Here is an 18726-nt window from a genome sequence, read left to right as displayed (position 1 = left end):
CCAAGACTGTGGTGGAACATGATTCTCACCTCACTCTCATAAGAATTAGTTAAAAAAAAGAACATCCCCCGGAAATAATCCCCGGAAGCCTGCACGTCAAGCCGTGTCCGGCCGGAAGGTTCCACTTTAGTAAGGACGACCTCCGAACAAGACCGGGTCCGAAAAGGCGGGCTTGAGTCCACTGGCAATGCTCTACTTATTCCGAATCCCAATCTTTCAGTCCTGTATTACTTTCTATCCGCTCTCTTCAGATGACAGCCTCCCCGCTGCCTTGCCTTGCACCTGGCCAGCTGAGGCGGATGTTCTTCAGGCCCGACGCCAGCTGGCCCCAGCCCCAGTGCCTCGCTTGCTGTCCTGGTCCCTGTCCATATCCAACCTCCGCTGGCAGTGCTCCAGTTCGGCGACTTGTGATCGGAGACTGCTTGTATATGATCGCACGAAAACGCACGAGATAGGCCGTCCTTGTGCCGGAATTATCAACACAGCTTCATCAACAGTGGTATTGTGGTATATAGGGCTGTATTCCTGGTCTCACAGGCAGTGAGTCGGGGTATAATTGTGTTAGGTGCACCAGTTGTCGTAAAAATGAGATCGTAAGACATGAGAAAGCTAGCCGTTGTAGAGCAGAATGAGCGTCGTCCACTTGTCTCCACCACATGCTAATAATACTTTTGACAAAAATAGAAATAGCCTTAGTTTGGCTGGGTTCCAACGAGGTGACCACACACAGAAACCCGAGTGCTGTGACTCTGGGTTCCCCTCTAACAGAAGGTAAGAACGTCACTGTCCCACATGGCGAGATCCTCTGAACTCCTGTCCTCGTGGATTACATGTAGGCCAGAGGAGAGGCCCACGAGGTCCACTGCGCTCCCCAGCCCAGAGGATCCCTCTTCGGCGTCATAGAAAGAACCAAGATAGTTGATATCCGAGCCGTAGAAGACTTGGTTTCCGTCGCGGGCTACACCTTCATACACCACAATCGTTCCAGCCGGGTCTTTCCAGAAAGTGGGTTCCTCTCCATTTGTAGACCTGTCCAGGCCCTCTTCCGGGTCTTTGTCTGGGGCTTCCTCTTCCTGGTTCGGTTCCGAATGGGGGCTTGATACTGTGCAAGGCTCAGGATTTGAGGGCCGTTGGTAAGGGGAGATGAGCCTTTTCGAGGGCGAGTTCTCGTCGGAATATGGATCGGGGTTGAGTGGTCGCTCGTATGGCGAAGGTGTCAGTGGGCTTGACGGCGAGTTGTTAGTGCTTGGGGGTGTCTGTCGTGCAATTGACTCCAAGAGGTCGTTGCGCGAACCATCAAGAGCGATGAAGTAAGATGTCTCTGGATACAACACAAAACGCCGACCGAGGTCGTCTTCGGCTGAGATGGTCGGGCCAGTCATTTTGCTTTCGAGGTCCTTTTCATGTTTCTTAATGTTGATGACCGTGAGGGGACTCGAGTTGACGTTGGTTGGGTCCAAGTTCCGGATTGTAACCAAAGGGCCAGAGTGCGATCCTGGAATATCCTTTTCGTCTGGATCCTGACCACAATGGCAACACTGCTTGGGCGGGGGGGTGGCGACCCTCTTTGGCGGCAAACAAGGTGACTTGGGGGTCGCCGGCTCGCTCAGCTCATCAATTCTCGAAGTAACGACAGATGTGTGAAGGGAAGCTCTTGTGCTGATCCGCAGCCCTGATTCTGAGCCAAGCGATGACATGGGTGTGACAGTCCTGCCAGCAGGACTGTTCCGGCAAAGCAAGCCACTGTGGGTCCTCACTCGACGGACCTCGTCATTGTGGGAGAATATTGTGCTTGTTCGACTTGGAGGCCGAGAGGATATCCACTCATCCTCTTTGGGCGGGCTTCGAATGGAGAGCGATGGCGACAAGGACGCAGCCCGAGGTACGGGCTGACTTGGGCCTGGAACAACAGGCAGCTTTCTATTGACATAGGCCAGCATGTCTAGATACCCTTCAAAGTCGTTAATTGAGACACCGGTATCAATTTCATCGGTGCCGGCTCCACCTCCGATGCCTGATCTTGAGCTATCGTCATCGGGAAGGTTGGGTAGAGGCTTGTTGAGGTTGATCGGGGTGTGGATACGGATAGGCGCAAGAGATGGCGGCCTATCTGCAGTCACCGAACTAATCTGGAGCCTAGGTTTCGGCCCACGTAGACTCGCTGAGCGTCTGATTGCTGACTTGGCTGCCTTCACCTTCAGCGACAACGTCGACATAGATCTTCGCAACGGTAAGGGTACGGCGTTGGCCGGAATATCGCCTTCGGCTTCCTTGGGCTTCCCTATGGCCATTTCTGGCCCAAGCAAGAGAAACATAATGAGGTCCCGGATGTAGAGAAATGGACATGACCTGATCAATGATACGCGTTAGCCGCATTAGTAATCTGGAAACTAGAGCTTTGCAAAGAAGATACCCAAAATCCCATAAATTCGTGGGATCGTCAGCACAAAAGTCGCGTGACTAGGTAGTGATATCCAGCAATCAAGGGCTTTGAGACCCAACTTCTCCTCACGATTGGGTTTCGAAACACCCCGGCGCACCGTTCACTTCAACAGAAGCCGTGAACCTTGGAAGGTTATCAGAATTGCGGTACAGCCGTAAAGAAGTGTACTACACATTGCCGCCTGGATCGGCGAGACCCAGGGATGGACGACTTCCACGGTTGGAACTCCCGGACGACGTGAGTGATAAACAATCATGACAACCGATCGGAAAACACAGGAGCCAACATCGCTTCCACACCACTCACCCGGTTTTGTAACTGGCCTAGATCTGCATCCTTTTGTTGCGAGCTGAGAATTGATGCATTAAAGTCGAAATGGTACCGACTACATATGTAGTACAATTGAGGCTCACCCTGCCCAACTCTCGACAGCAGCAAAGGCACCTGGGTAACGACAGTGACAGTAATTGGCCTGGTATTGCTCACCAGGCCTGGACGGGGCCAGCTCGATTGATGAAGGTCAGGTGCCAGCCGTGCCATGCGCCGTCGCGTCGCAGAAAAATATCTTCGGTTGCATTGGTTCCTTGCGCGTCTGTTTCTTGTTTGACCATTGCAGGGTAAAGGCCGCGCACGGTCAGGTTGGCATCTTGATTCCGCCTCAAACTTTCGTGTGTCGCAGGCTCACAAACCGATTGGTCTCATTAGAATTTCCCATTGCGTCAACTAGCCCCCTTTGAGCGCGGAATCACGCCCAAAACCTTCGCTCCATACCTGTCAACTGCGCGTAAATGCAGGCTTCGTGCCCAGAACTGCGGCTGCTTTCTCCCCCGTCCCTTTCAGCGCTCGGACAACGGCACCCTAGGTGCCCCCAATCACACCCTGTGATGCTCTGATGCTACCTGATCACCCGCATCGGATTTGAGGCCCAAAAGTTAATATCCCTCCAAACATGCCAGTATGCTTTGACCACCGCGGGATCTGTTCGCCCCTAGTCTGCTTGTTTGCGTGGATGCCCTGCAGCAGCGCGCGCAACTTGCTCGTAACTCCAAAGAGGATGAGCCAGCCAAGGCATACAAGAAGAATCAATATCATGAACAAAAACTTGCAAGTATTGAGCTGCATGCTTATTTTTGGTTTTTCTGGAAGTTATGTAATGCTATAGTGTCTGTTTCAGTCCCTATGCCTTCCAAATCATGATGTGAACACTTGTAGTCCACAATCAACATCAGCGAAGCAGTCCCAGGTTCTGTACCTGAAAAGAGTAGATAGGATGAGTGTGACCCGGAGACAGAACTACACGTGTTTCGTTAGAGGAAGTTCAAGTTGAAGTGGAACCCAGCCTTGGGACGCACCACGAAAAAGAGGAACGACAGGACTTCTGCGTTGAGGGATATTGGCAGAATCGGGATTGGTCTTTCATCGAAGCCCAAATTTGCGATCAGTCTTGCTAGCATGGCCGTCACGAAGAGCCCTGTGCACAAGGCTCTCACTTCTTCGATTGCTCTTTGCCTCCACGCTAGAGATACGCAGCTACCCATGTTGAGGCTTTGTCGATGATATTGTATACTTAAGTATGAAAGCCCTCGATGCTGATTGTTGTCCGAACAATATAGAAGGAAGTGTGGTGTATTGATTTGCAGAGAAAAAAAAGAAGGAAAAACACAAACAGTGCAGCGGGAGGCGATGAGGAAAAGCTTGCTAATTTTATTGTTGATGCCCATGTGTTGTCTATTGTGTAGCCGATTCCGGCGATAATTTGCCATAATGCCAACGCCCAGGCTTTCAAGCCTATTCAACTCAAAGCCCGCACATTGGACTAGGAATTTGCAACGAAAACAATCTTTTCTTCGAACTTGATGCCCCCAAGCGACCCTAGCAAGCTCTGGGTATCGGCTCATGTGGATACGGGCTTCTCACAAGGCAGCGCACCACGACACCAGAGCATGTCCCATTTTGCACATCTCATATCCCATCAGCACTTAAAAAGAAATCTTTAGCATCATACCATCCAATTCAAATGGACCCTAGGGTAAATTATTAACAAGCAAGTAGTACAGCACCCGATCTTTTTCAAACTCTTGGAGCACAGCGGGAGGTCGTGCCAGTATCAACGATGGCTCTCTACCTAGGTCATCTCCAAACCCAAAAATTTTAACAACATGTTAGTCAATTGACAAAATCGAAGATCCCTGGACAACAAGACGGAAAGCGTCTGGCCACTAAGGACTGACGAGAGTTTCCCTGCGAGCCTGCTGCATCACGATCAATAGTCGGTCGATATATTGGCGGCTGAAGTTCTGTAGCGAACAGCACGCCATGGTATTGTAATACACGAGAACTAAGTAATATAATTATATCCTGATCCTCTCACTTTTCGGCAGAGATGGATGTCTCGGTCCGTCTCACCGGCTGTGATGGCCCAAGAATGTGCTTGACATGCTTAGGCTGAATGGCGGTACCGTACTGGCAGACCAGACTATTGAGGGCTAGAGGATTACCTTGTGCACATTACGATGCAGTTTTGAGCACCTTTTTAGACTGGAGCTCAGAAGTATCGTTCTCTTCTGGCTCTGGACTCGCACAAACGTGCAGTCATTGTTGTACCAAGCAGAAATCTTGACCCCGCTAGGAATATAAAGAAGGCGCAGCGTCACTCAGACTTGCTACCCAGGTAATAAGGGAGTTCCAAAGCTCCCTGCAAACATAATCGCACCACGAAAATGAAGTTTCCACTATACTGCATCTTTGTTCTCCTGCTTGCGGTATCATATGGGCTCGAGATCGAAGCAGGAAAGCCAACAACCACGACGGTCACCGTGACTGTCACTGTGTCTCCCACGACGAAGACTACCACGGCCAGCAAGAGCTCAACATCCGAAACCTCAACTTCCAAAACCTCAAAGTCCAAGACAACAACCTCGAAGACCACAACCTCGTCGAAGACCAAGACCAAGACCAGCGGGACTACATTCACGACTAAGACGACTCTAACAACGAAAACCACTTCAAGCAAGACGGAGTCGTCCGAGTCGTGCGCACCTACCGCCCCCGCTGGGACTCAGAGCCTCTATGGGCAGTGTCAGTCCATATTACCCTTAGTCCTCGCAGAATATTGTCCCGTGCTGATGATTCGAGTCAAATTTAGGTGGTGGTCTGAACTACTGCGGCCCTACCAATTGTCCGAAAGGGGCATATTGTCGGGATGGGTTGTTAGATGACAAGTGAGTCACGTCTGTATCACACTTTTGGGAGTCAATTGGTCATTGATGCAGCCACAGCCCTTACTACTCTCAATGTGTGGCAAGCACCACCAAAGCGTCTGATCCTGTCGTCACTAGCACCGTGATAACCACTGTTACTGCCAAGCCCCCCAGCTCAAGTGTCACATATACCACTATAACACTGACAGTTACTGCTACTAGCGAGATTTAATGTGCGTAGGAACCTTAGGAATGTAAGAGAGTAGTGGTTCAATATGTGTTATAGGTCGCGGGTGTTTCTAAGCAGATATGTGGAGACGACCTGATTGGCGAGTCTTTCAAATATTCGTATGAGGAAACAGCTCAACACCCAGGTTTCAATGAATGCTATCCCTTTCAAAACCTTTCTTCAGCGTCACGGTGTGCCTGTAGGTTCCTGTCGTTGCAGGCTTACATAACGCAGCTCGGCCATCCCGGGCCCGGGCAGAACCCCTGCAGTGGCTGGCTGGTGTGGCTCAGTCATCAAAAACGTCACTGCAGCTTACTTATTTGAAGCAGGTAGATGGTCTTGCCCGTACCACATCACACGCCTGGAGAACGCTGATAGATCAAACATGGCCTCCAACGATCCAAGTGGGACACCGCCAGCAGAGGGTTCTTCCTCGAACTCGGAGTCGCAGTCGGCATACAACGACCTGAAACGCCTGATCCCCTCGCTCGCTGCAGAACTGGAACTGCTCAGGACCTCGCTGCGCGAACACAGCCTGTGGCTCCTCCGATATGGCCACACAAACAGCCTCCCTGGGGCACCCAGGGCAGGACCCTCCGGCCAGACAAGAACACCACCACCGCCAACAACAACAAGCACCGTCCAGCCGCCCACCGTGCACTCGGACCAGGATCGGTACATCGAGCCACGGCCCATCCCTCCCCCGCCAGGGCCGCAGCAGCAACCTCCACAGTCATCCTCCTCGCTAGCATCGTCGTCGTCAGCAGCAGCAGCAGCAGCAGCAGCCTCACAGCACCTCCCGCCGCCGCCGCCGCCACCACCTCCCACTGGCGACCAGGAAGCCGAGCTCCCGGGCTACTCGGCCTCGGACCTGCCGCCCTACACGGGCGGGTTCAGCACCGTGTCGGCCTCGACGCGCGAGGAGGTGCGCCAGCGCCGCGACCAGCTGACCGAGTGGCTGCGCGAGGGCGAGGACGTGCTGCGCGAGTACTCGGCGCGCTTCGCCCAGCTGGCCGAGGAGCTGGGCCAGCCCGTCGAGGACCCCCTTGGCACCTGGCACAACGCCAACCCGGACAACGCCCTGCCCGACTACCAGCAGGTCGAGGAGCGCGAGGAGCTGATGGTCGGCGGCGTCGGGGAGGTGCCGCCGCCCTACCTGGGCGAGAGGCCGACGCCCAAGGGCGGGCAGGGGTGAGTGTGAGGAGGAGGAGGGGGGGGGGGCACAGTTGTTGCTTCGTGGGAAGACTGCGGGTCGGAGTAGTGGTTCTTTGCGGGGTTTGCTGATAGATTCGACTTTGGTATGAGAAAGTTGCATGTGCTCAGTGATTCCATGCAATCTAGCCGCATGATACCCATTCATTCCCTTCGGGCCAAAGACTTCAGATGTTCCTGCCGCACCCACGGCGCCCGTTGCAGCTTACCACCGGTGCAGAGGGTAACATGGATAGACGAGGAACAATTAGCTGCCTCAAAACACGACCGGTCACGCTCACCGATGTCAAAAATATTCATTTCGCTTCCTAGCGATACTGACAGAAGCCAAGCCGCGTTGTAGCACCCTAGATAGAGGCTTGTCTCGGGTCGCCCATGTGGACGTGAACAACGTTGAGTTGACCTGACCTTGTATGACCCTGGTGTGCGTGATCTGTCTCGAATAAGGGCGAGGACGGAGAAACAGCAAACAGCACGCCCGTGGTTGGACCACGTGAGGAGGGGGGAGGCGAGTCGCAAAGGCGAGGCAAAACCCAAAGACACCGCCGGCAAGCACAGTGCCAAGCATGAAAAAACCATACACATGAGAACAACTTGACGACGCATCTCATCATACGTAACCTACAGATGATATCTCGTCGCCCACCTTTGGGGACGTATAGTCAGGGTGCCGCCATGAGCCCCCGGGGGCGGGGAAGGGACGCAGCACCCGTTCCGCAATGGAGCACGGCAGATATTGCAGGCGATGACAAGGACGATGACAGCGAAGGATTGTCCGAAGATCCTACGGTGTTCCAAGACACCGCATGCCGCGGGCAGACACGGCAAGGAGGGTCACACACAGCCGACAGGCAACGTCCCGAGACATACTTATCATAAGCATCGTCAAGAGCTCATATCTGCATACATACATGCTTGTTCGTTGGTCACAAGATTGCGTGCTTAAAGGCCTTGTCGGACTGTGCCAACTCTGGGATCCATAGGTTGCTAGCATGGTCCGTGACGACGGCAGCGACGTTTCTCAGCTACGACGGGCCCACCGCGAGACGATCTCGTCCCTTTTAACATTACGACCCCTTGCTAATACCGCAGCCTCGGTCTCTACGCCATCAAGCCTGCTTGCAATACGATGGACTTCCTGTGCCAGGATCACAATGGACGACTCGATCCCCGGATCCACCAGGCCGTTGGGATTTTCCGCCAGAACCGAATCCCTGATCAGCTGGATCGCGCAGCGTGCGTCCGAGAGGTGGGCTGTAGCTGCGTGCTCGAAAGTAGATTGGACACTGTCAGCGACGTCAGCCGCATTCTGCCTACGCTCTGCGAGCGTCCGTGATAGAAGTGAAGCCGTGGCGCTCGGATGGTCATCTTCTGCCGGCAGAGAAATCCCCAACTCCCCCAGAAGGTGTTCTAATGGCGACTGGTTGGATGCGCCACCAGAGGAACGCCTTCGCGATTGTGTGTTTGTCCTTGCACGGCGAGGCGCAGGTGTCATCATGTCGTCTGCAGGTTGGAACCGTCGGGCCGGCGATGACAAGTGGGGAACATTGGCATGATCTTTGGCGGTGTTTGAAGCGACCGTGGTTGACAACTCAACCTTCGCAGTTGAAATCATGGCACATGTAGCGCTTTCGTGCGCTTTGAATAATGCCACACGCTCGGACACCCGATCAATTCGATCCTGAAGGTGGTCCAAGCAGTCGAGAATCTGTTGCCCGCTAGTCAGATACTGATGAAGCCATTGAACTCAGTTCTTCAAGGGCCATGACAATTCTCGAAGACTCACATAGTGAATGGACACAGCGGCGTGACTAAGCCCTTGGCTAGTATTTGTGGACAGTGATCTCAGAGAAGGCTCCAACCACTGCTGTTCGACAGACATCTGCGCCACCGGCAGAATCTCCGAGTACAATGACTCTAATTCTTCTTGTAGAGCTGAAATCTCTTCTTTTGAAGCCCGCGTTTCAGATCCTGATCCTGATCCTGACGCTGAGCTGGACTGAAGGCTTTCGAGGTACGATCGGTCCAATTGCGTACGGGTGCACTCCACGTTGTACTTGATCAGTCTGGCACAAATCTCCCGGAGCTGGCTGACAGTTTCCGCCTCCCCGCGATCCTCCATGTCGAGCTCCAAACCAAGCTTTTGGAGACTAGACAAAAGTTTGTCGTCGGAGTTGAAGACATCGTCAACAACATTGGCCAGGTCTTTGGCTGAATCCTCGATTCCCTGACATAGCTCGGAGATGCGGCAGTCGATGCCTTGTGACAGGAGCTCTACCTGACGCCCAAGTCAGCAAGCAACCAGGATGATGACGCGGTCAGACTTGGGGCTCACATTTGTCTGCAGGGCCTTGCGGGTTGACTCCCATTCGTAAAGTCGCTTGGCCTCGAGATCAGAGCGAGCGTCGCCATTCTTTCCGCTGGCTGCGATGAGCCGCGAGACGGCGTTCTGTTGCTGACGCAGAGTCTCAGTCTGCTTGTTGATGGCATCGGTAGAGCGGTTGAGCTCCCCAATAGCGTCCAAAAGCTCCTGGTCATTCGAAGGCTGTACTCTTGACAGATCTGCAGACGCTGCCAGGCTCTCGGCCTTGCCACTTCGTTGGAGAGCCAGGTATCTAGGGACTGGGTTAGCCGAAAGTGCTAGGTACCTAGGTAGCCGAAAGGCCAGGGTTTCAGGGGATATTACGAACGAGTTCAGCTCGTTCTGCGTGAGAAGCGTGTCTGTTACGAGGTGCGACTTGGCCCACTCGGACAACAGTCTCCCCTGCTCCTCGTCTCGAAAGACGGCGTCGAGGGAGGACTGGTCGACGGGTACCTCGTATCTCCGCAGCAAGCTGATCAAATCTGCATCAGCCATGATCGCATCGAGGGCTGCGGATGCAAGGGCCTCGGTGACGGTGAGGCTGTCGCTGCGACTACCGAGAGGGGAGCACTGGACGTGCGTGCAGGTTACTGGATGCAGGCCTCTTGTCTGGCCTTGTCCTGTTCTAGCAGGCAGGCGTCTGCAAATGTCCACTCATCAGGGGTACGGAGTACAGACGAGACGAGTAAGCCTGCCTGAAAAGCCCAGAGTACAAACAAACACAGCCCAAAGAGCCGCAGAAGTCGCGATGGATGTTGTTGCGCTGACGACTTATCAACCAATCAGGCTGTCGCTGCCCCTGACCGGCGCCCCACCTTGGCTCGGATGGAGCCGTTGCACAGCATGGGCCTGGGCAGGCTGGCAGCATGGCTGCCGTTCAGGTCCTGAGGTCCCGACAGGAACGTCTGTGCGTTTGTCTTTGGTTGACCAGTGCCAGGCAGGGCAGCAGCACGTCACCCATATTGGATCACCACCCACCCACCTGGGCACATACCACCTCTTCCCAAGTACCTAGTCTAGGTACCGGGGTTGACTTTGTTTGAACGCTGTGCGTCGATCGGCTTTCAAGTGTAGAAACCTGCTTCAACTCCGCAAATTCTTCAGCTTGCGAGAGACCATGCAAACAGAAAGGTAGCGAATACCTGCAGACCTCCTTGTTCGTATTTGCCAAGACGAAGCACCAACTGCAGCGCTCACACTTGCGGACTTGTCAGCATACGTTTGAGCCTTCGTGTGTGGCTCCTTCTGTCTTTTTGCCCGCACAACACGTAACAAAACCTCCCGAGGTCATCGTCTTCTCCTTCATGGGCGGCTGAGTGCGTTGGCTGCATCTGCCTGCATGAACCGGCTGCAACGGCTTACTGACACGGAGAACTGAACAGCACCGCTTTAACTGCTACAAACACTTATGTGACCCGAAATCTGCCGTACTCTCGACGAACTATGCCGGTTGCTGCTGCAATATTTCGACAGCATAGCCGACTTGGGGTGCTACCCTTACTCCGGTCAGCCCCCGGATCTCCGTGCCTCACTTTGGGATTTCGGGTGACCTGCTCCGGGAGGCGTCTATGGCGGTGAGTATGGCCATGTACTCCCCCCTCTCTCTCTGAGGGAAAACACGGCTTCAACGCTCAGGATCTAGAGCATATCATCAACAACGATTTTCGCAAAAGCTCTTCCAAAATCTCGCATCATTGCGCTGTCCCTAGCCCCCGAGATCAGCACCGTCGCAGTGCCCTCTGTGAACTTAATCTCTCTCGCCGAGAATCTATGGATAGTACACTCGAGGAAAACCACGACCCAACCCTCCGTTTTGTTGACTGACCACATCAAATATACCTACCCTTCACCACTTCAACCTCCAAACTTCGGAGGCTTGGCAGATCCCTTGGTGCCCTGTCAGGTGGGCTTGGAATCACTACTTCGCCGCCATCCCAAGATTCATTCCTGGCTTGGGAGTGCTCTGAGCACAGGAACGCCATTTCGCTTGTCAAGGGCCAAAATGGAACGAACAGGTCTGCTGTGCAACTTGCACAGCATGACATCAAAACAGTACCTCGAGCTAACCAGGCATCTCTGACAGGCGGTAACGATCACGAGACCCAAATTTAGCTGCAAGGAAAGAGAGCACCCATGATATCAAACAGGGGTTCTCCAGGCTATTCTTGCCACCCATCAGCGGTGTTGCCATTGTGAAGAGTCCTGAGAAACGGATGGCTGTCGGTTTCGTGTTCCTGTGGTTCATGGCCTGAGTACAGCAAGCATCTTATGTTCGTCCCGAAGCGCTGGTCAAAGGCAAGACACCTACTTGCCTTTTGGTCTGGCAGAGGCGCCGAAGCGCCTCTGCGGCGTCTGACGATTCTAGGCTGAGACAGTCTCCGTTGCCGTATCCAGATCCTTCACAACGCTTAGTTCAGCCCCCGGGGCACCAGGCATGATGCGACAGACGCTGAAAAGCCGCCACAGATTCACGACCACGGGACGGAAATTGGTATAGGGCCTGTCGATAAGTATAAGTGCGCGAGCCTTCCCAGCCGGCTGGAAGCCGGTGAGTGTATCTACGTGTTCAACAAGCAACCCAGACCCATACCCTGTCTTATCTGGCGCTCCGTTTGTGCACTACCAACGACTGCTGAGAGCCCTTCACTACAGAGTGTAAATGTTCCTGCCGTGAAAAGATGGGCAGGTTGCTGCTGTGCCTGGTGCGGCTGGCTGCATATACCTTGCAACGAGTCACCCCTTAGTCGTCTACCATCACGGGCTATGAGGCGCTGCAGCTTGACCAGCTTACCGGTGACCTTGGGCTACATCCCTGCGGGGCAAGATGCGCCACACCGTCTGGGAAAAGCTCTTCATTTTCGTTTGCGCAACCCTCTCCTCCAAGCCCCCTCACATCTGGACGCTCCCAAACTGGCCAATACGGTGGGTCGAAGCCCGGTAATCATGATCGCGCAGGTACTTCTCTTTCAACTCGCCCCAGCCGTGCGTTTCAAGATGCCTGTCAGAAGTGTTTACTTAACTCGTCACTCGTCAATCCCTTCTTGCCCTGTCGAAATTGGATTTAGGCATGGTATCCGCAGCAAGCCCCTTGTCGGGTACTGGCATTCAGTGGCTCGCCAACTGCCGTCGGGATGTGCCTCCGAACGATGCAAGCTTCAACCCCTCAGCTATGTCCATCGCGCGAGGCTACTTGTCGGCATCCCCTGATCAAAGCAAACACACTAGCGAAAGCTGAACTCAACTAACGGCATGATTGTTTTCGCCTCTTGTCACAATATAGCGAGATGTCAACAAGACACGCGGCTGAACATGTAGAAGGCGAATGTCCAATTTAGGCGAACAGAAGATGTCGATTTACCCCTTAGTTAAACTCTCGGTGCGAAGTCGACAACCCGCAGCATCGGCGTCTTCATGCCATGCATTGAATGTGGCTTCTGGCCACTGGATGCTAGGCCGGAGACTTTTCTTTTGTTTGGCCCTGCCACATGCAGCCAGGAATGATGCGGGACTTTACCTTCTGAACCATCGGGGACGGTCTCTTATTCGCCCATGCAGTGCTCCCATATCCATCATAGTTGGCTCCTGGCTGTCAGACTATACTTAGGCGAGGCCCACCGACTGTCCGCGTCAAGACTGCCCTCTTACAACATACGGGGTAAGGTTGGCGGCCGATTGGCAGCCCCGCTCAACCTTCTGCCCACCGTTGGGCATGTCAACATGTCTTGCTCTGTACCTGAGACATTCGGGAACAGTGATCGAACGACGAGAGTCTAGCAGTGTGTGGCTTCGTGTCGTGGTCGAACGCCGTCTGTCATGCCTCTAGGCCCTCTTACTCTTCTTTCACGGGCTCTCCGAGCAACAAAGACACGCGAGCTTTGGCAACACGTCACAATACGCAGCCAGGCGTCTATCCGTTTGTTACATGCATGACGAGCATACGGGTAGCGGGTTCGCACTCACGGGGCTGAAATGCTCGGTCATCAGAGCAAACAGAGGATATATGCGAGCATGCAGGGGGAATGGCGTCCTGTAGAATTCTCTGTTCTTCTCCTCCCACGTCACTTAGGTTTCTTCGGCGCGATGGGTATGATGGCTGAGCATCCAGGCGTATGCGTGTGTCAACCTCACACTAGACTCAAGCACGACGGGCAACGTTAGGCGGTACTGCTGCACAAATCTGGGCCATTTTCAAGAGGGTCCATGATAGTACGCCTTGTCCGACGCATGTTGCTCTTGTACATGGAATCACTGCATTTCAAACGCGATTGCCGTGTTGGGTCCCCTTCTTTCTGCATGCCGTGTTTATTTCTGTTGTGCTCTTGTGTGTCTTTATATCTTGTCCACAGCCCCGATTCTCCAGGCTGTCACAAGAGAGCCTCCCAAGTTTGCTTGTCTATATTTGATCTGGACGTACTTTTTCCCTCCACTTCTGTTTCACCCTGAACCGATCGTGTGGACCAGCCGGGAACTCACTCGCCTGGACTGTTTACTCTTGTCTCACTTAACCTGTTGGATGCGAGTCACCGTCGCATGCAAGTCACCCTGATACCTGTCATCTGAATACCTGCCTGCCACCCTTTCCCATCAAATTTACACTCTCTGTGTGGCAAGCCATTGAGTGGCTGATGGGACGACAAACGCCAGGGAGTCCAGGCGAGAGATGTACACGTGAAGCATCCTTACAATGATTTCAATCAAAGGTGGTTGGATCGGGGCGTTGGTCGACACTTCGGAGAACGTGAAGCACTACTACAATATTTTTATTGCCGTTGTGTTCTTCTTTGTGGCCCAATTACTCATATGCGCCTGGAACCAGCCGTTTTGGTCCGCTGGCCTGGAGTTCCCGGGCCAGATCGTCGCCATGGTGTTCGTGTGGCTCACCATATGGGCACTCCAATTGCTTCTTTACGACCCCGGCCAGGGGCTCGACAAATTCTATCGCAGGTTTCTCAGAGCTCCGGTGAGTGGCAGCCTTCTCTGCCCATCCCACCACTGTTTAATGTTCTCTAGGCGGAGACATGTGCTGACATTCACTTCTGGCAGACGGAAATCCTGAACAAGCACATGTCTATTGGCTTTACAGTGCCATTCCTGAATCTTATTGGCCACTCAGTTGCGAACAACAACCAAGTTGGTCTGCTCGTAGCAGCATTCGGTGCGTTGCCTCAGCTGACCGCGTTATAACTCGTTTTCGCCTCTCAGGAGATGAGGGAAACCGCACTCAAGTGGTCACGGCTGACGGACTGTGGCGTTGTACAGTTGTGACGGGCGTACTGAACTCGATGTTGGTTTACGTCGTTGCATGCCACGTGCAACTGGCAGCCACAAAGATAGCACGTTGCCTGCGGTGCAGCCCTGTGCCGGATATCGAGGCAGCACGAACGCAAACATACATTTCTGGCCATGACCCCCCGCAGATGAATTTCCGAACCGAAGCCCCGCGTCACGGCGGTGGATCGACCCATTCGGATTTGGGCCGCATTGCAGAGGAAGACAGACGACGCCAGCGTTCCCGGAAGCACATCAGTGATACATCGACGCTGTGTACCATGTCTGGTGACATGAATGAGTTGAATGGTCCGGAAACGGCTCACAACGGGCAGCCGAGAAGTGTGAAAAAAGTTCAAGATGGTCACTGCCGGCCTGGTGACGGCCAACAGCAATTACGGGGCGGTCACAGGGCACCAAACATAGCTACGGAGAGGGCGGCACTATCCCCTTCGCCGTTCAACGCAGTCTTCGCCGTGGTTTTCATATGGCTTTCACAGAACATTCTTCTGACAATCTCTCTGCTATCCCTGCTCCTTGTGGGCTTGCCTGTTTCCTTCCTGCAACGAAACGACATCTACACCGACATGAGCTTTCTCTTCACGATCTGGCTGACCTTCAGCTCCGCTCAGCTGCGGACGAAACAGCTGGCAAGCCAGGGTCACAATCGCAGAAGAGCGCTCACAGCTGCTGCTACCCTTCTCAACCCGGTGCTCTGGACCTCGCTGTCCCTCGTCTGCTACGGGATTACAAAGTCCAGCATACGCCACCAGTCAAGCGCTGCCGTGATCGCAGGGTTTAGCACGAAGAACACGGTCTCAGACATAATCGCCAACCACGTCAACATCCGACCCACGGCAGCCGGCGACGACGAATTCCGGCCGGGTTCCGTCCCCATCGGCGCGGGAGACGTGGCGACATCCATCCTCAACGCAGGCATCGTGTCATGGGGGCTCAAGCTGTTCGAGTACAGGCACCAGATCGTGTCTTCGGGCGGGCTCACCGTGGTGGTCACTTGTCTCCTGGCCTCGGTCCTCAACATCGTGGCCTGGCCCACGCTGGCCCACGCCCTCGGCGTCGTCCCGGCCTCGTGGAGCCTCAGCTTTGCAGCGAGGAGCGCCACCATCGCGCTGGGCGGGCCGGCGATGAAGAGCCTGGGTGGCGACGCTGGGATCAACGCCGTGGGCGTGGTGGTCAATGGGATCTGTTTCCAGCTTGTTGCTGGGTTCTTGGCACCGGGCCACATTTTCGCCGCAGGGGCTGGGAGATCCGAAGAAGCACCCATACATAACGGCTGGACCGGGTTTGTCTGGAACGACAGGGCCCACGAGCATCATGAACTGGATTCATTGGCACCAACTCCAGTTCGCGGCGAGGTTGCAGGCATTGTTCAAAGGGACGAGGAGCCCCAGCCCAGCAGTGACCGAGATGTCAGGTACAGCTCCGATGCGACGCACATCGGCGAGCGGAGGCCGGAGGACGAGGACGATGCAGCCCCATGGGGACCAACCGGCGTCACGTTGAAGAACAATGACCACAGCACGGGCGCCAACATGGATTCTCAGCCGACACACAGCGACGACCAAGCACAAGCGCACGGAGATGTCAGCCCTGACGCCTTGTCCGTCGTGCCCACCGTGGCCGCCGGCGTGACCGTTGGGATCAACGCCGCGGCTATGGGGACGGCCCATCTGTACGAGCAAAACAGCCGCGCTGCGCCATACTCTGCGCTGTCGATGACCATGTTTGGGGTGTTCACGGTCTTGTTCACCATCCGGGGCCCATTGACCGAGTGGCTGGTGAGGACAGTCGGCGGCGAAGAAGCGCAGGCGGTGATGATGTTATGACATGAGCAGGACGGAAATGAGCGATCCGGAAAGGGATTGCTATGAATCATGTTGGAGAGACCTGGGATTTCCTATTGTGTGTTGATGAAAACGATGAACTGGATAGACGAAACGAAGCACGCATGACGGCTGGGTTTGCATGGGATGTCATATTTGAAACTGGGCCAGATACCCTGCTTGCCTGCATAGAAGACATAGATCTGTGATTGATTTTGGCGGCGCATGACGGGCTTTGGGTTATTGGGAGCAGTGGGTATTTCATATGTCGAGGCAGGCGGTAGGTAGATTTACGGTGCACATCAGGTCTGCCAACGAAGGTTGCCGACCACGATCGTAGCACCATGAGGAATTCCAATGTGTGCGGCACATGTACGACTCGTCTTGGTGTTTGCATAGTCACACTCGATGCTGCTGACGGAGCTTCGGCCGAGGGGTCATTCATTCCCTCTGTTCTCCTCGCCCATGGATGGTCTCAGTAAATTTGCAAGATTCAAGTAAAAAGCCGTTGCGGCTGAGCGTCTTGCACCGACACCAAATGGCGCCATTCTTCGCCATGCCCTTTTCCCCGTGCCCGGTCCTAGATAGCACAAAAATATTTACTCCAGGCGCTCAATCAAGTGCAGGCCGCTGGCCGTATCCACGACGCCGGAGATGTCACCGGGCTGGAGCGCGAACGCGGCGTCCTCGAACTCCTTCTGCATGTCGCCACGGCCGAAAAACCCCAGGTCGCCCCTCTTACGTGCGCTGCTGCAATCGGACTCGGTGACTGCGAGGTCGCCGAGGGAGATCTCACCGCTCTTGATGCGCTCCTGGTGGGCCTCGATGATCTTTTGTGCTTCTTCTTTGCTGCGAGTGATGTTTGACTGTGCGCGAATGAGAATGTCAGCTCTTGTCTAGCTTCTTATCCTCCTGCAGCTCGGCCGCGTCGATGTGCTCGCGGCCTTGGTGACCAGGCTGGACAGCGCATCCCCTTTGGATATATATCAGACCCGAAGGGCGGCCAGAAGCAGCAGCACTTCGCCGAGCGTGTGTCCTCCTCCTCGTATGCGAGGTTGTTCATTGCCCCGCCCCTTCCATCCCAACGTACCTCTTTCCAGCTCATTGGCCTCCGGCTCTGGTTATGCTTGACAAGCAAGTGGGCGGCCCTGATCTTGCCGGAGTCAGCCCCTCCGGCGCCGGTGTTAGCGGCGCCGGAGCCGGTATTGGGGCTGTGGAACTTGGCCATGTAGACCTTGAGCTTCTCGGTGTCTGTTCCTGGTGGGGGCTCCCAGCGGGAGTTGCGGTCGTTCGAGTTGAAGTAGTAGGGCAGGTTCTTTGAGTTGCTGTGGCGGACCTCCCAGTTGGGGGGGAGGCCGGTCTCGGGCTGGGCCAGGGGCAGAGGCGAGTTAGCAAGGACTGGTTCATTGTCTCTTGCCATAGTAAAGTTCCAAAGTAAACAAGGCAGGGCAGGGGGAGGACAGGGCTTACTTGAGTGTCTGCCATATTCAATGACCTTGTCTGTGATGAGCGCAAGCAATTGTGTGCGTTTGGTGTATAGCACGGCTGAGAAATCCAAGGGAACGGACGGCTTATATGTGTGCTGTCGAGGCTTGGGGAATCAAGGTGACAAGCAAGAGGTGCGGACGGGATGAGGATCGAGTTGGAGGTCAAGGTCAAAGTAAGTAGGCAGGCTAAGCCGCCTAGGAGGTTGTCCAAGTGACGTGCAGGGAGTGGGTCTCCCACAGCGCCTTCCAAGGTCTTACTGGCCGGGGACAGCTGGGGCGGGGGCGGGGAGGATCCTGAGCTCCAAGGGGGTAGCTTTCTCGGCTGAGGCTGCTGGGATGGGGGGTTGGCTCACTGGCTCAGTGCCCCCGCCTTCGTGGGGGAGGACAAGCTGACCTGCCCTGCCACCAGCCTGCTTGCCTGCCTGCCTGCCCGGTGGGTGACATGTCCAGGAGCACATTGGCGCACTGGCACACCTTTGTGCCTCTGCGCCTCTGCGCCTAAAGTAGTGCAGGCACAGGTGCTAGTGCAACTAACTGTGGGGCACCAGGCACCCACCTATGGCCTCACGGCTCCCGCGTGGGCTTGGGTGGGCTCGATCGAACATGTCCAGTCCGTATAGGGCATGTCAAGTAGCAGTCATGGCAGTCATGCAAGCACATCTTTGGGGGTCGTGTGGGAGG

The 18726-nt window shown here is 54.7% G+C and overlaps 5 protein-coding genes across 5 annotated transcripts; 2 read left to right on the top strand and 3 right to left on the bottom strand.

Annotated features, from left to right (window-relative positions):
- Positions 1–761: 761 nt before the first annotated feature.
- KVR01_004315 (uncharacterized protein) lies at positions 762–2291 on the bottom strand (the record flags this gene model as incomplete). The annotated part of the gene is made up of 1 exon (XM_044789587.1): positions 762–2291. The coding sequence occupies one exon, from the start codon at positions 2289–2291 to the stop codon at positions 762–764; it is 1530 nt and encodes a 509-aa protein (XP_044646479.1).
- Positions 2292–6220: 3929 nt separating this feature from the next.
- On the bottom strand, positions 6221–10142 carry KVR01_004104 (uncharacterized protein). Its single transcript, XM_044785907.1, has 4 exons — positions 9775–10142; positions 9420–9699; positions 8871–9362; positions 6221–8792 (listed from the first exon to the last, which is right to left on the bottom strand). The coding sequence occupies exons 1-4, from the start codon at positions 9939–9941 to the stop codon at positions 8106–8108; spliced, it is 1626 nt and encodes a 541-aa protein (XP_044646268.1). The 5' UTR covers positions 9942–10142; the 3' UTR covers positions 6221–8105.
- Positions 6258–7067, top strand: KVR01_004489 (uncharacterized protein; the record flags this gene model as incomplete). The annotated part of the gene is made up of 1 exon (XM_044793977.1): positions 6258–7067. The coding sequence occupies one exon, from the start codon at positions 6258–6260 to the stop codon at positions 7065–7067; it is 810 nt and encodes a 269-aa protein (XP_044646653.1).
- Positions 10143–14130: 3988 nt separating the features above from the next.
- KVR01_004623 (uncharacterized protein) lies at positions 14131–16561 on the top strand (the record flags this gene model as incomplete). The annotated part of the gene is made up of 3 exons (XM_044782247.1): positions 14131–14406; positions 14490–14601; positions 14706–16561. The coding sequence occupies 3 exons, from the start codon at positions 14131–14133 to the stop codon at positions 16559–16561; spliced, it is 2244 nt and encodes a 747-aa protein (XP_044646787.1).
- On the bottom strand, positions 15926–18468 carry KVR01_004089 (peptidylprolyl isomerase ESS1). Its single transcript, XM_044785197.1, has 3 exons — positions 18029–18468; positions 17649–17924; positions 15926–17424 (listed from the first exon to the last, which is right to left on the bottom strand). The coding sequence occupies exons 1-3, from the start codon at positions 18041–18043 to the stop codon at positions 17158–17160; spliced, it is 558 nt and encodes a 185-aa protein (XP_044646253.1). The 5' UTR covers positions 18044–18468; the 3' UTR covers positions 15926–17157.
- Between the last annotated feature and the right edge of the window lie 258 nt (positions 18469–18726).

The sequence above is a fragment of the Diaporthe batatas genome (assembly GCF_019321695.1).
Source record: "Diaporthe batatas strain CRI 302-4 chromosome Unknown Contig00004, whole genome shotgun sequence".
Lineage (NCBI taxonomy): Eukaryota > Fungi > Ascomycota > Sordariomycetes > Diaporthales > Diaporthaceae > Diaporthe > Diaporthe batatas.
Note: the sequence above shows the minus strand (reverse complement) of the source record. Positions and strands in the feature narration are given on the sequence as shown.

What these genes read in the sequence shown, in the direction of transcription:
- KVR01_004104 (XM_044785907.1), bottom strand. Translation starts at nt 9,941, where the DNA reads ATGGCTGATGCAGATTTGATCAGCTTGCTGCGGAGATACGAGGTACCC. An exon ending in GCAAGGCCCTGCAGACAAAT is followed by an intron (nt 9,363 to 9,419) that starts GTGAGCCCCAAG and finishes CTTGGGCGTCAG; the next exon opens with GTAGAGCTCCTGTCACAAGG. An exon ending in CCGCTGTGTCCATTCACTAT is followed by an intron (nt 8,793 to 8,870) that starts GTGAGTCTTCGA and finishes AGCGGGCAACAG; the next exon opens with ATTCTCGACTGCTTGGACCA.
- KVR01_004089 (XM_044785197.1), bottom strand. An exon ending in GGCCAATGAGCTGGAAAGAG is followed by an intron (nt 17,425 to 17,648) that starts GTACGTTGGGAT and finishes ATTCGCGCACAG; the next exon opens with TCAAACATCACTCGCAGCAA.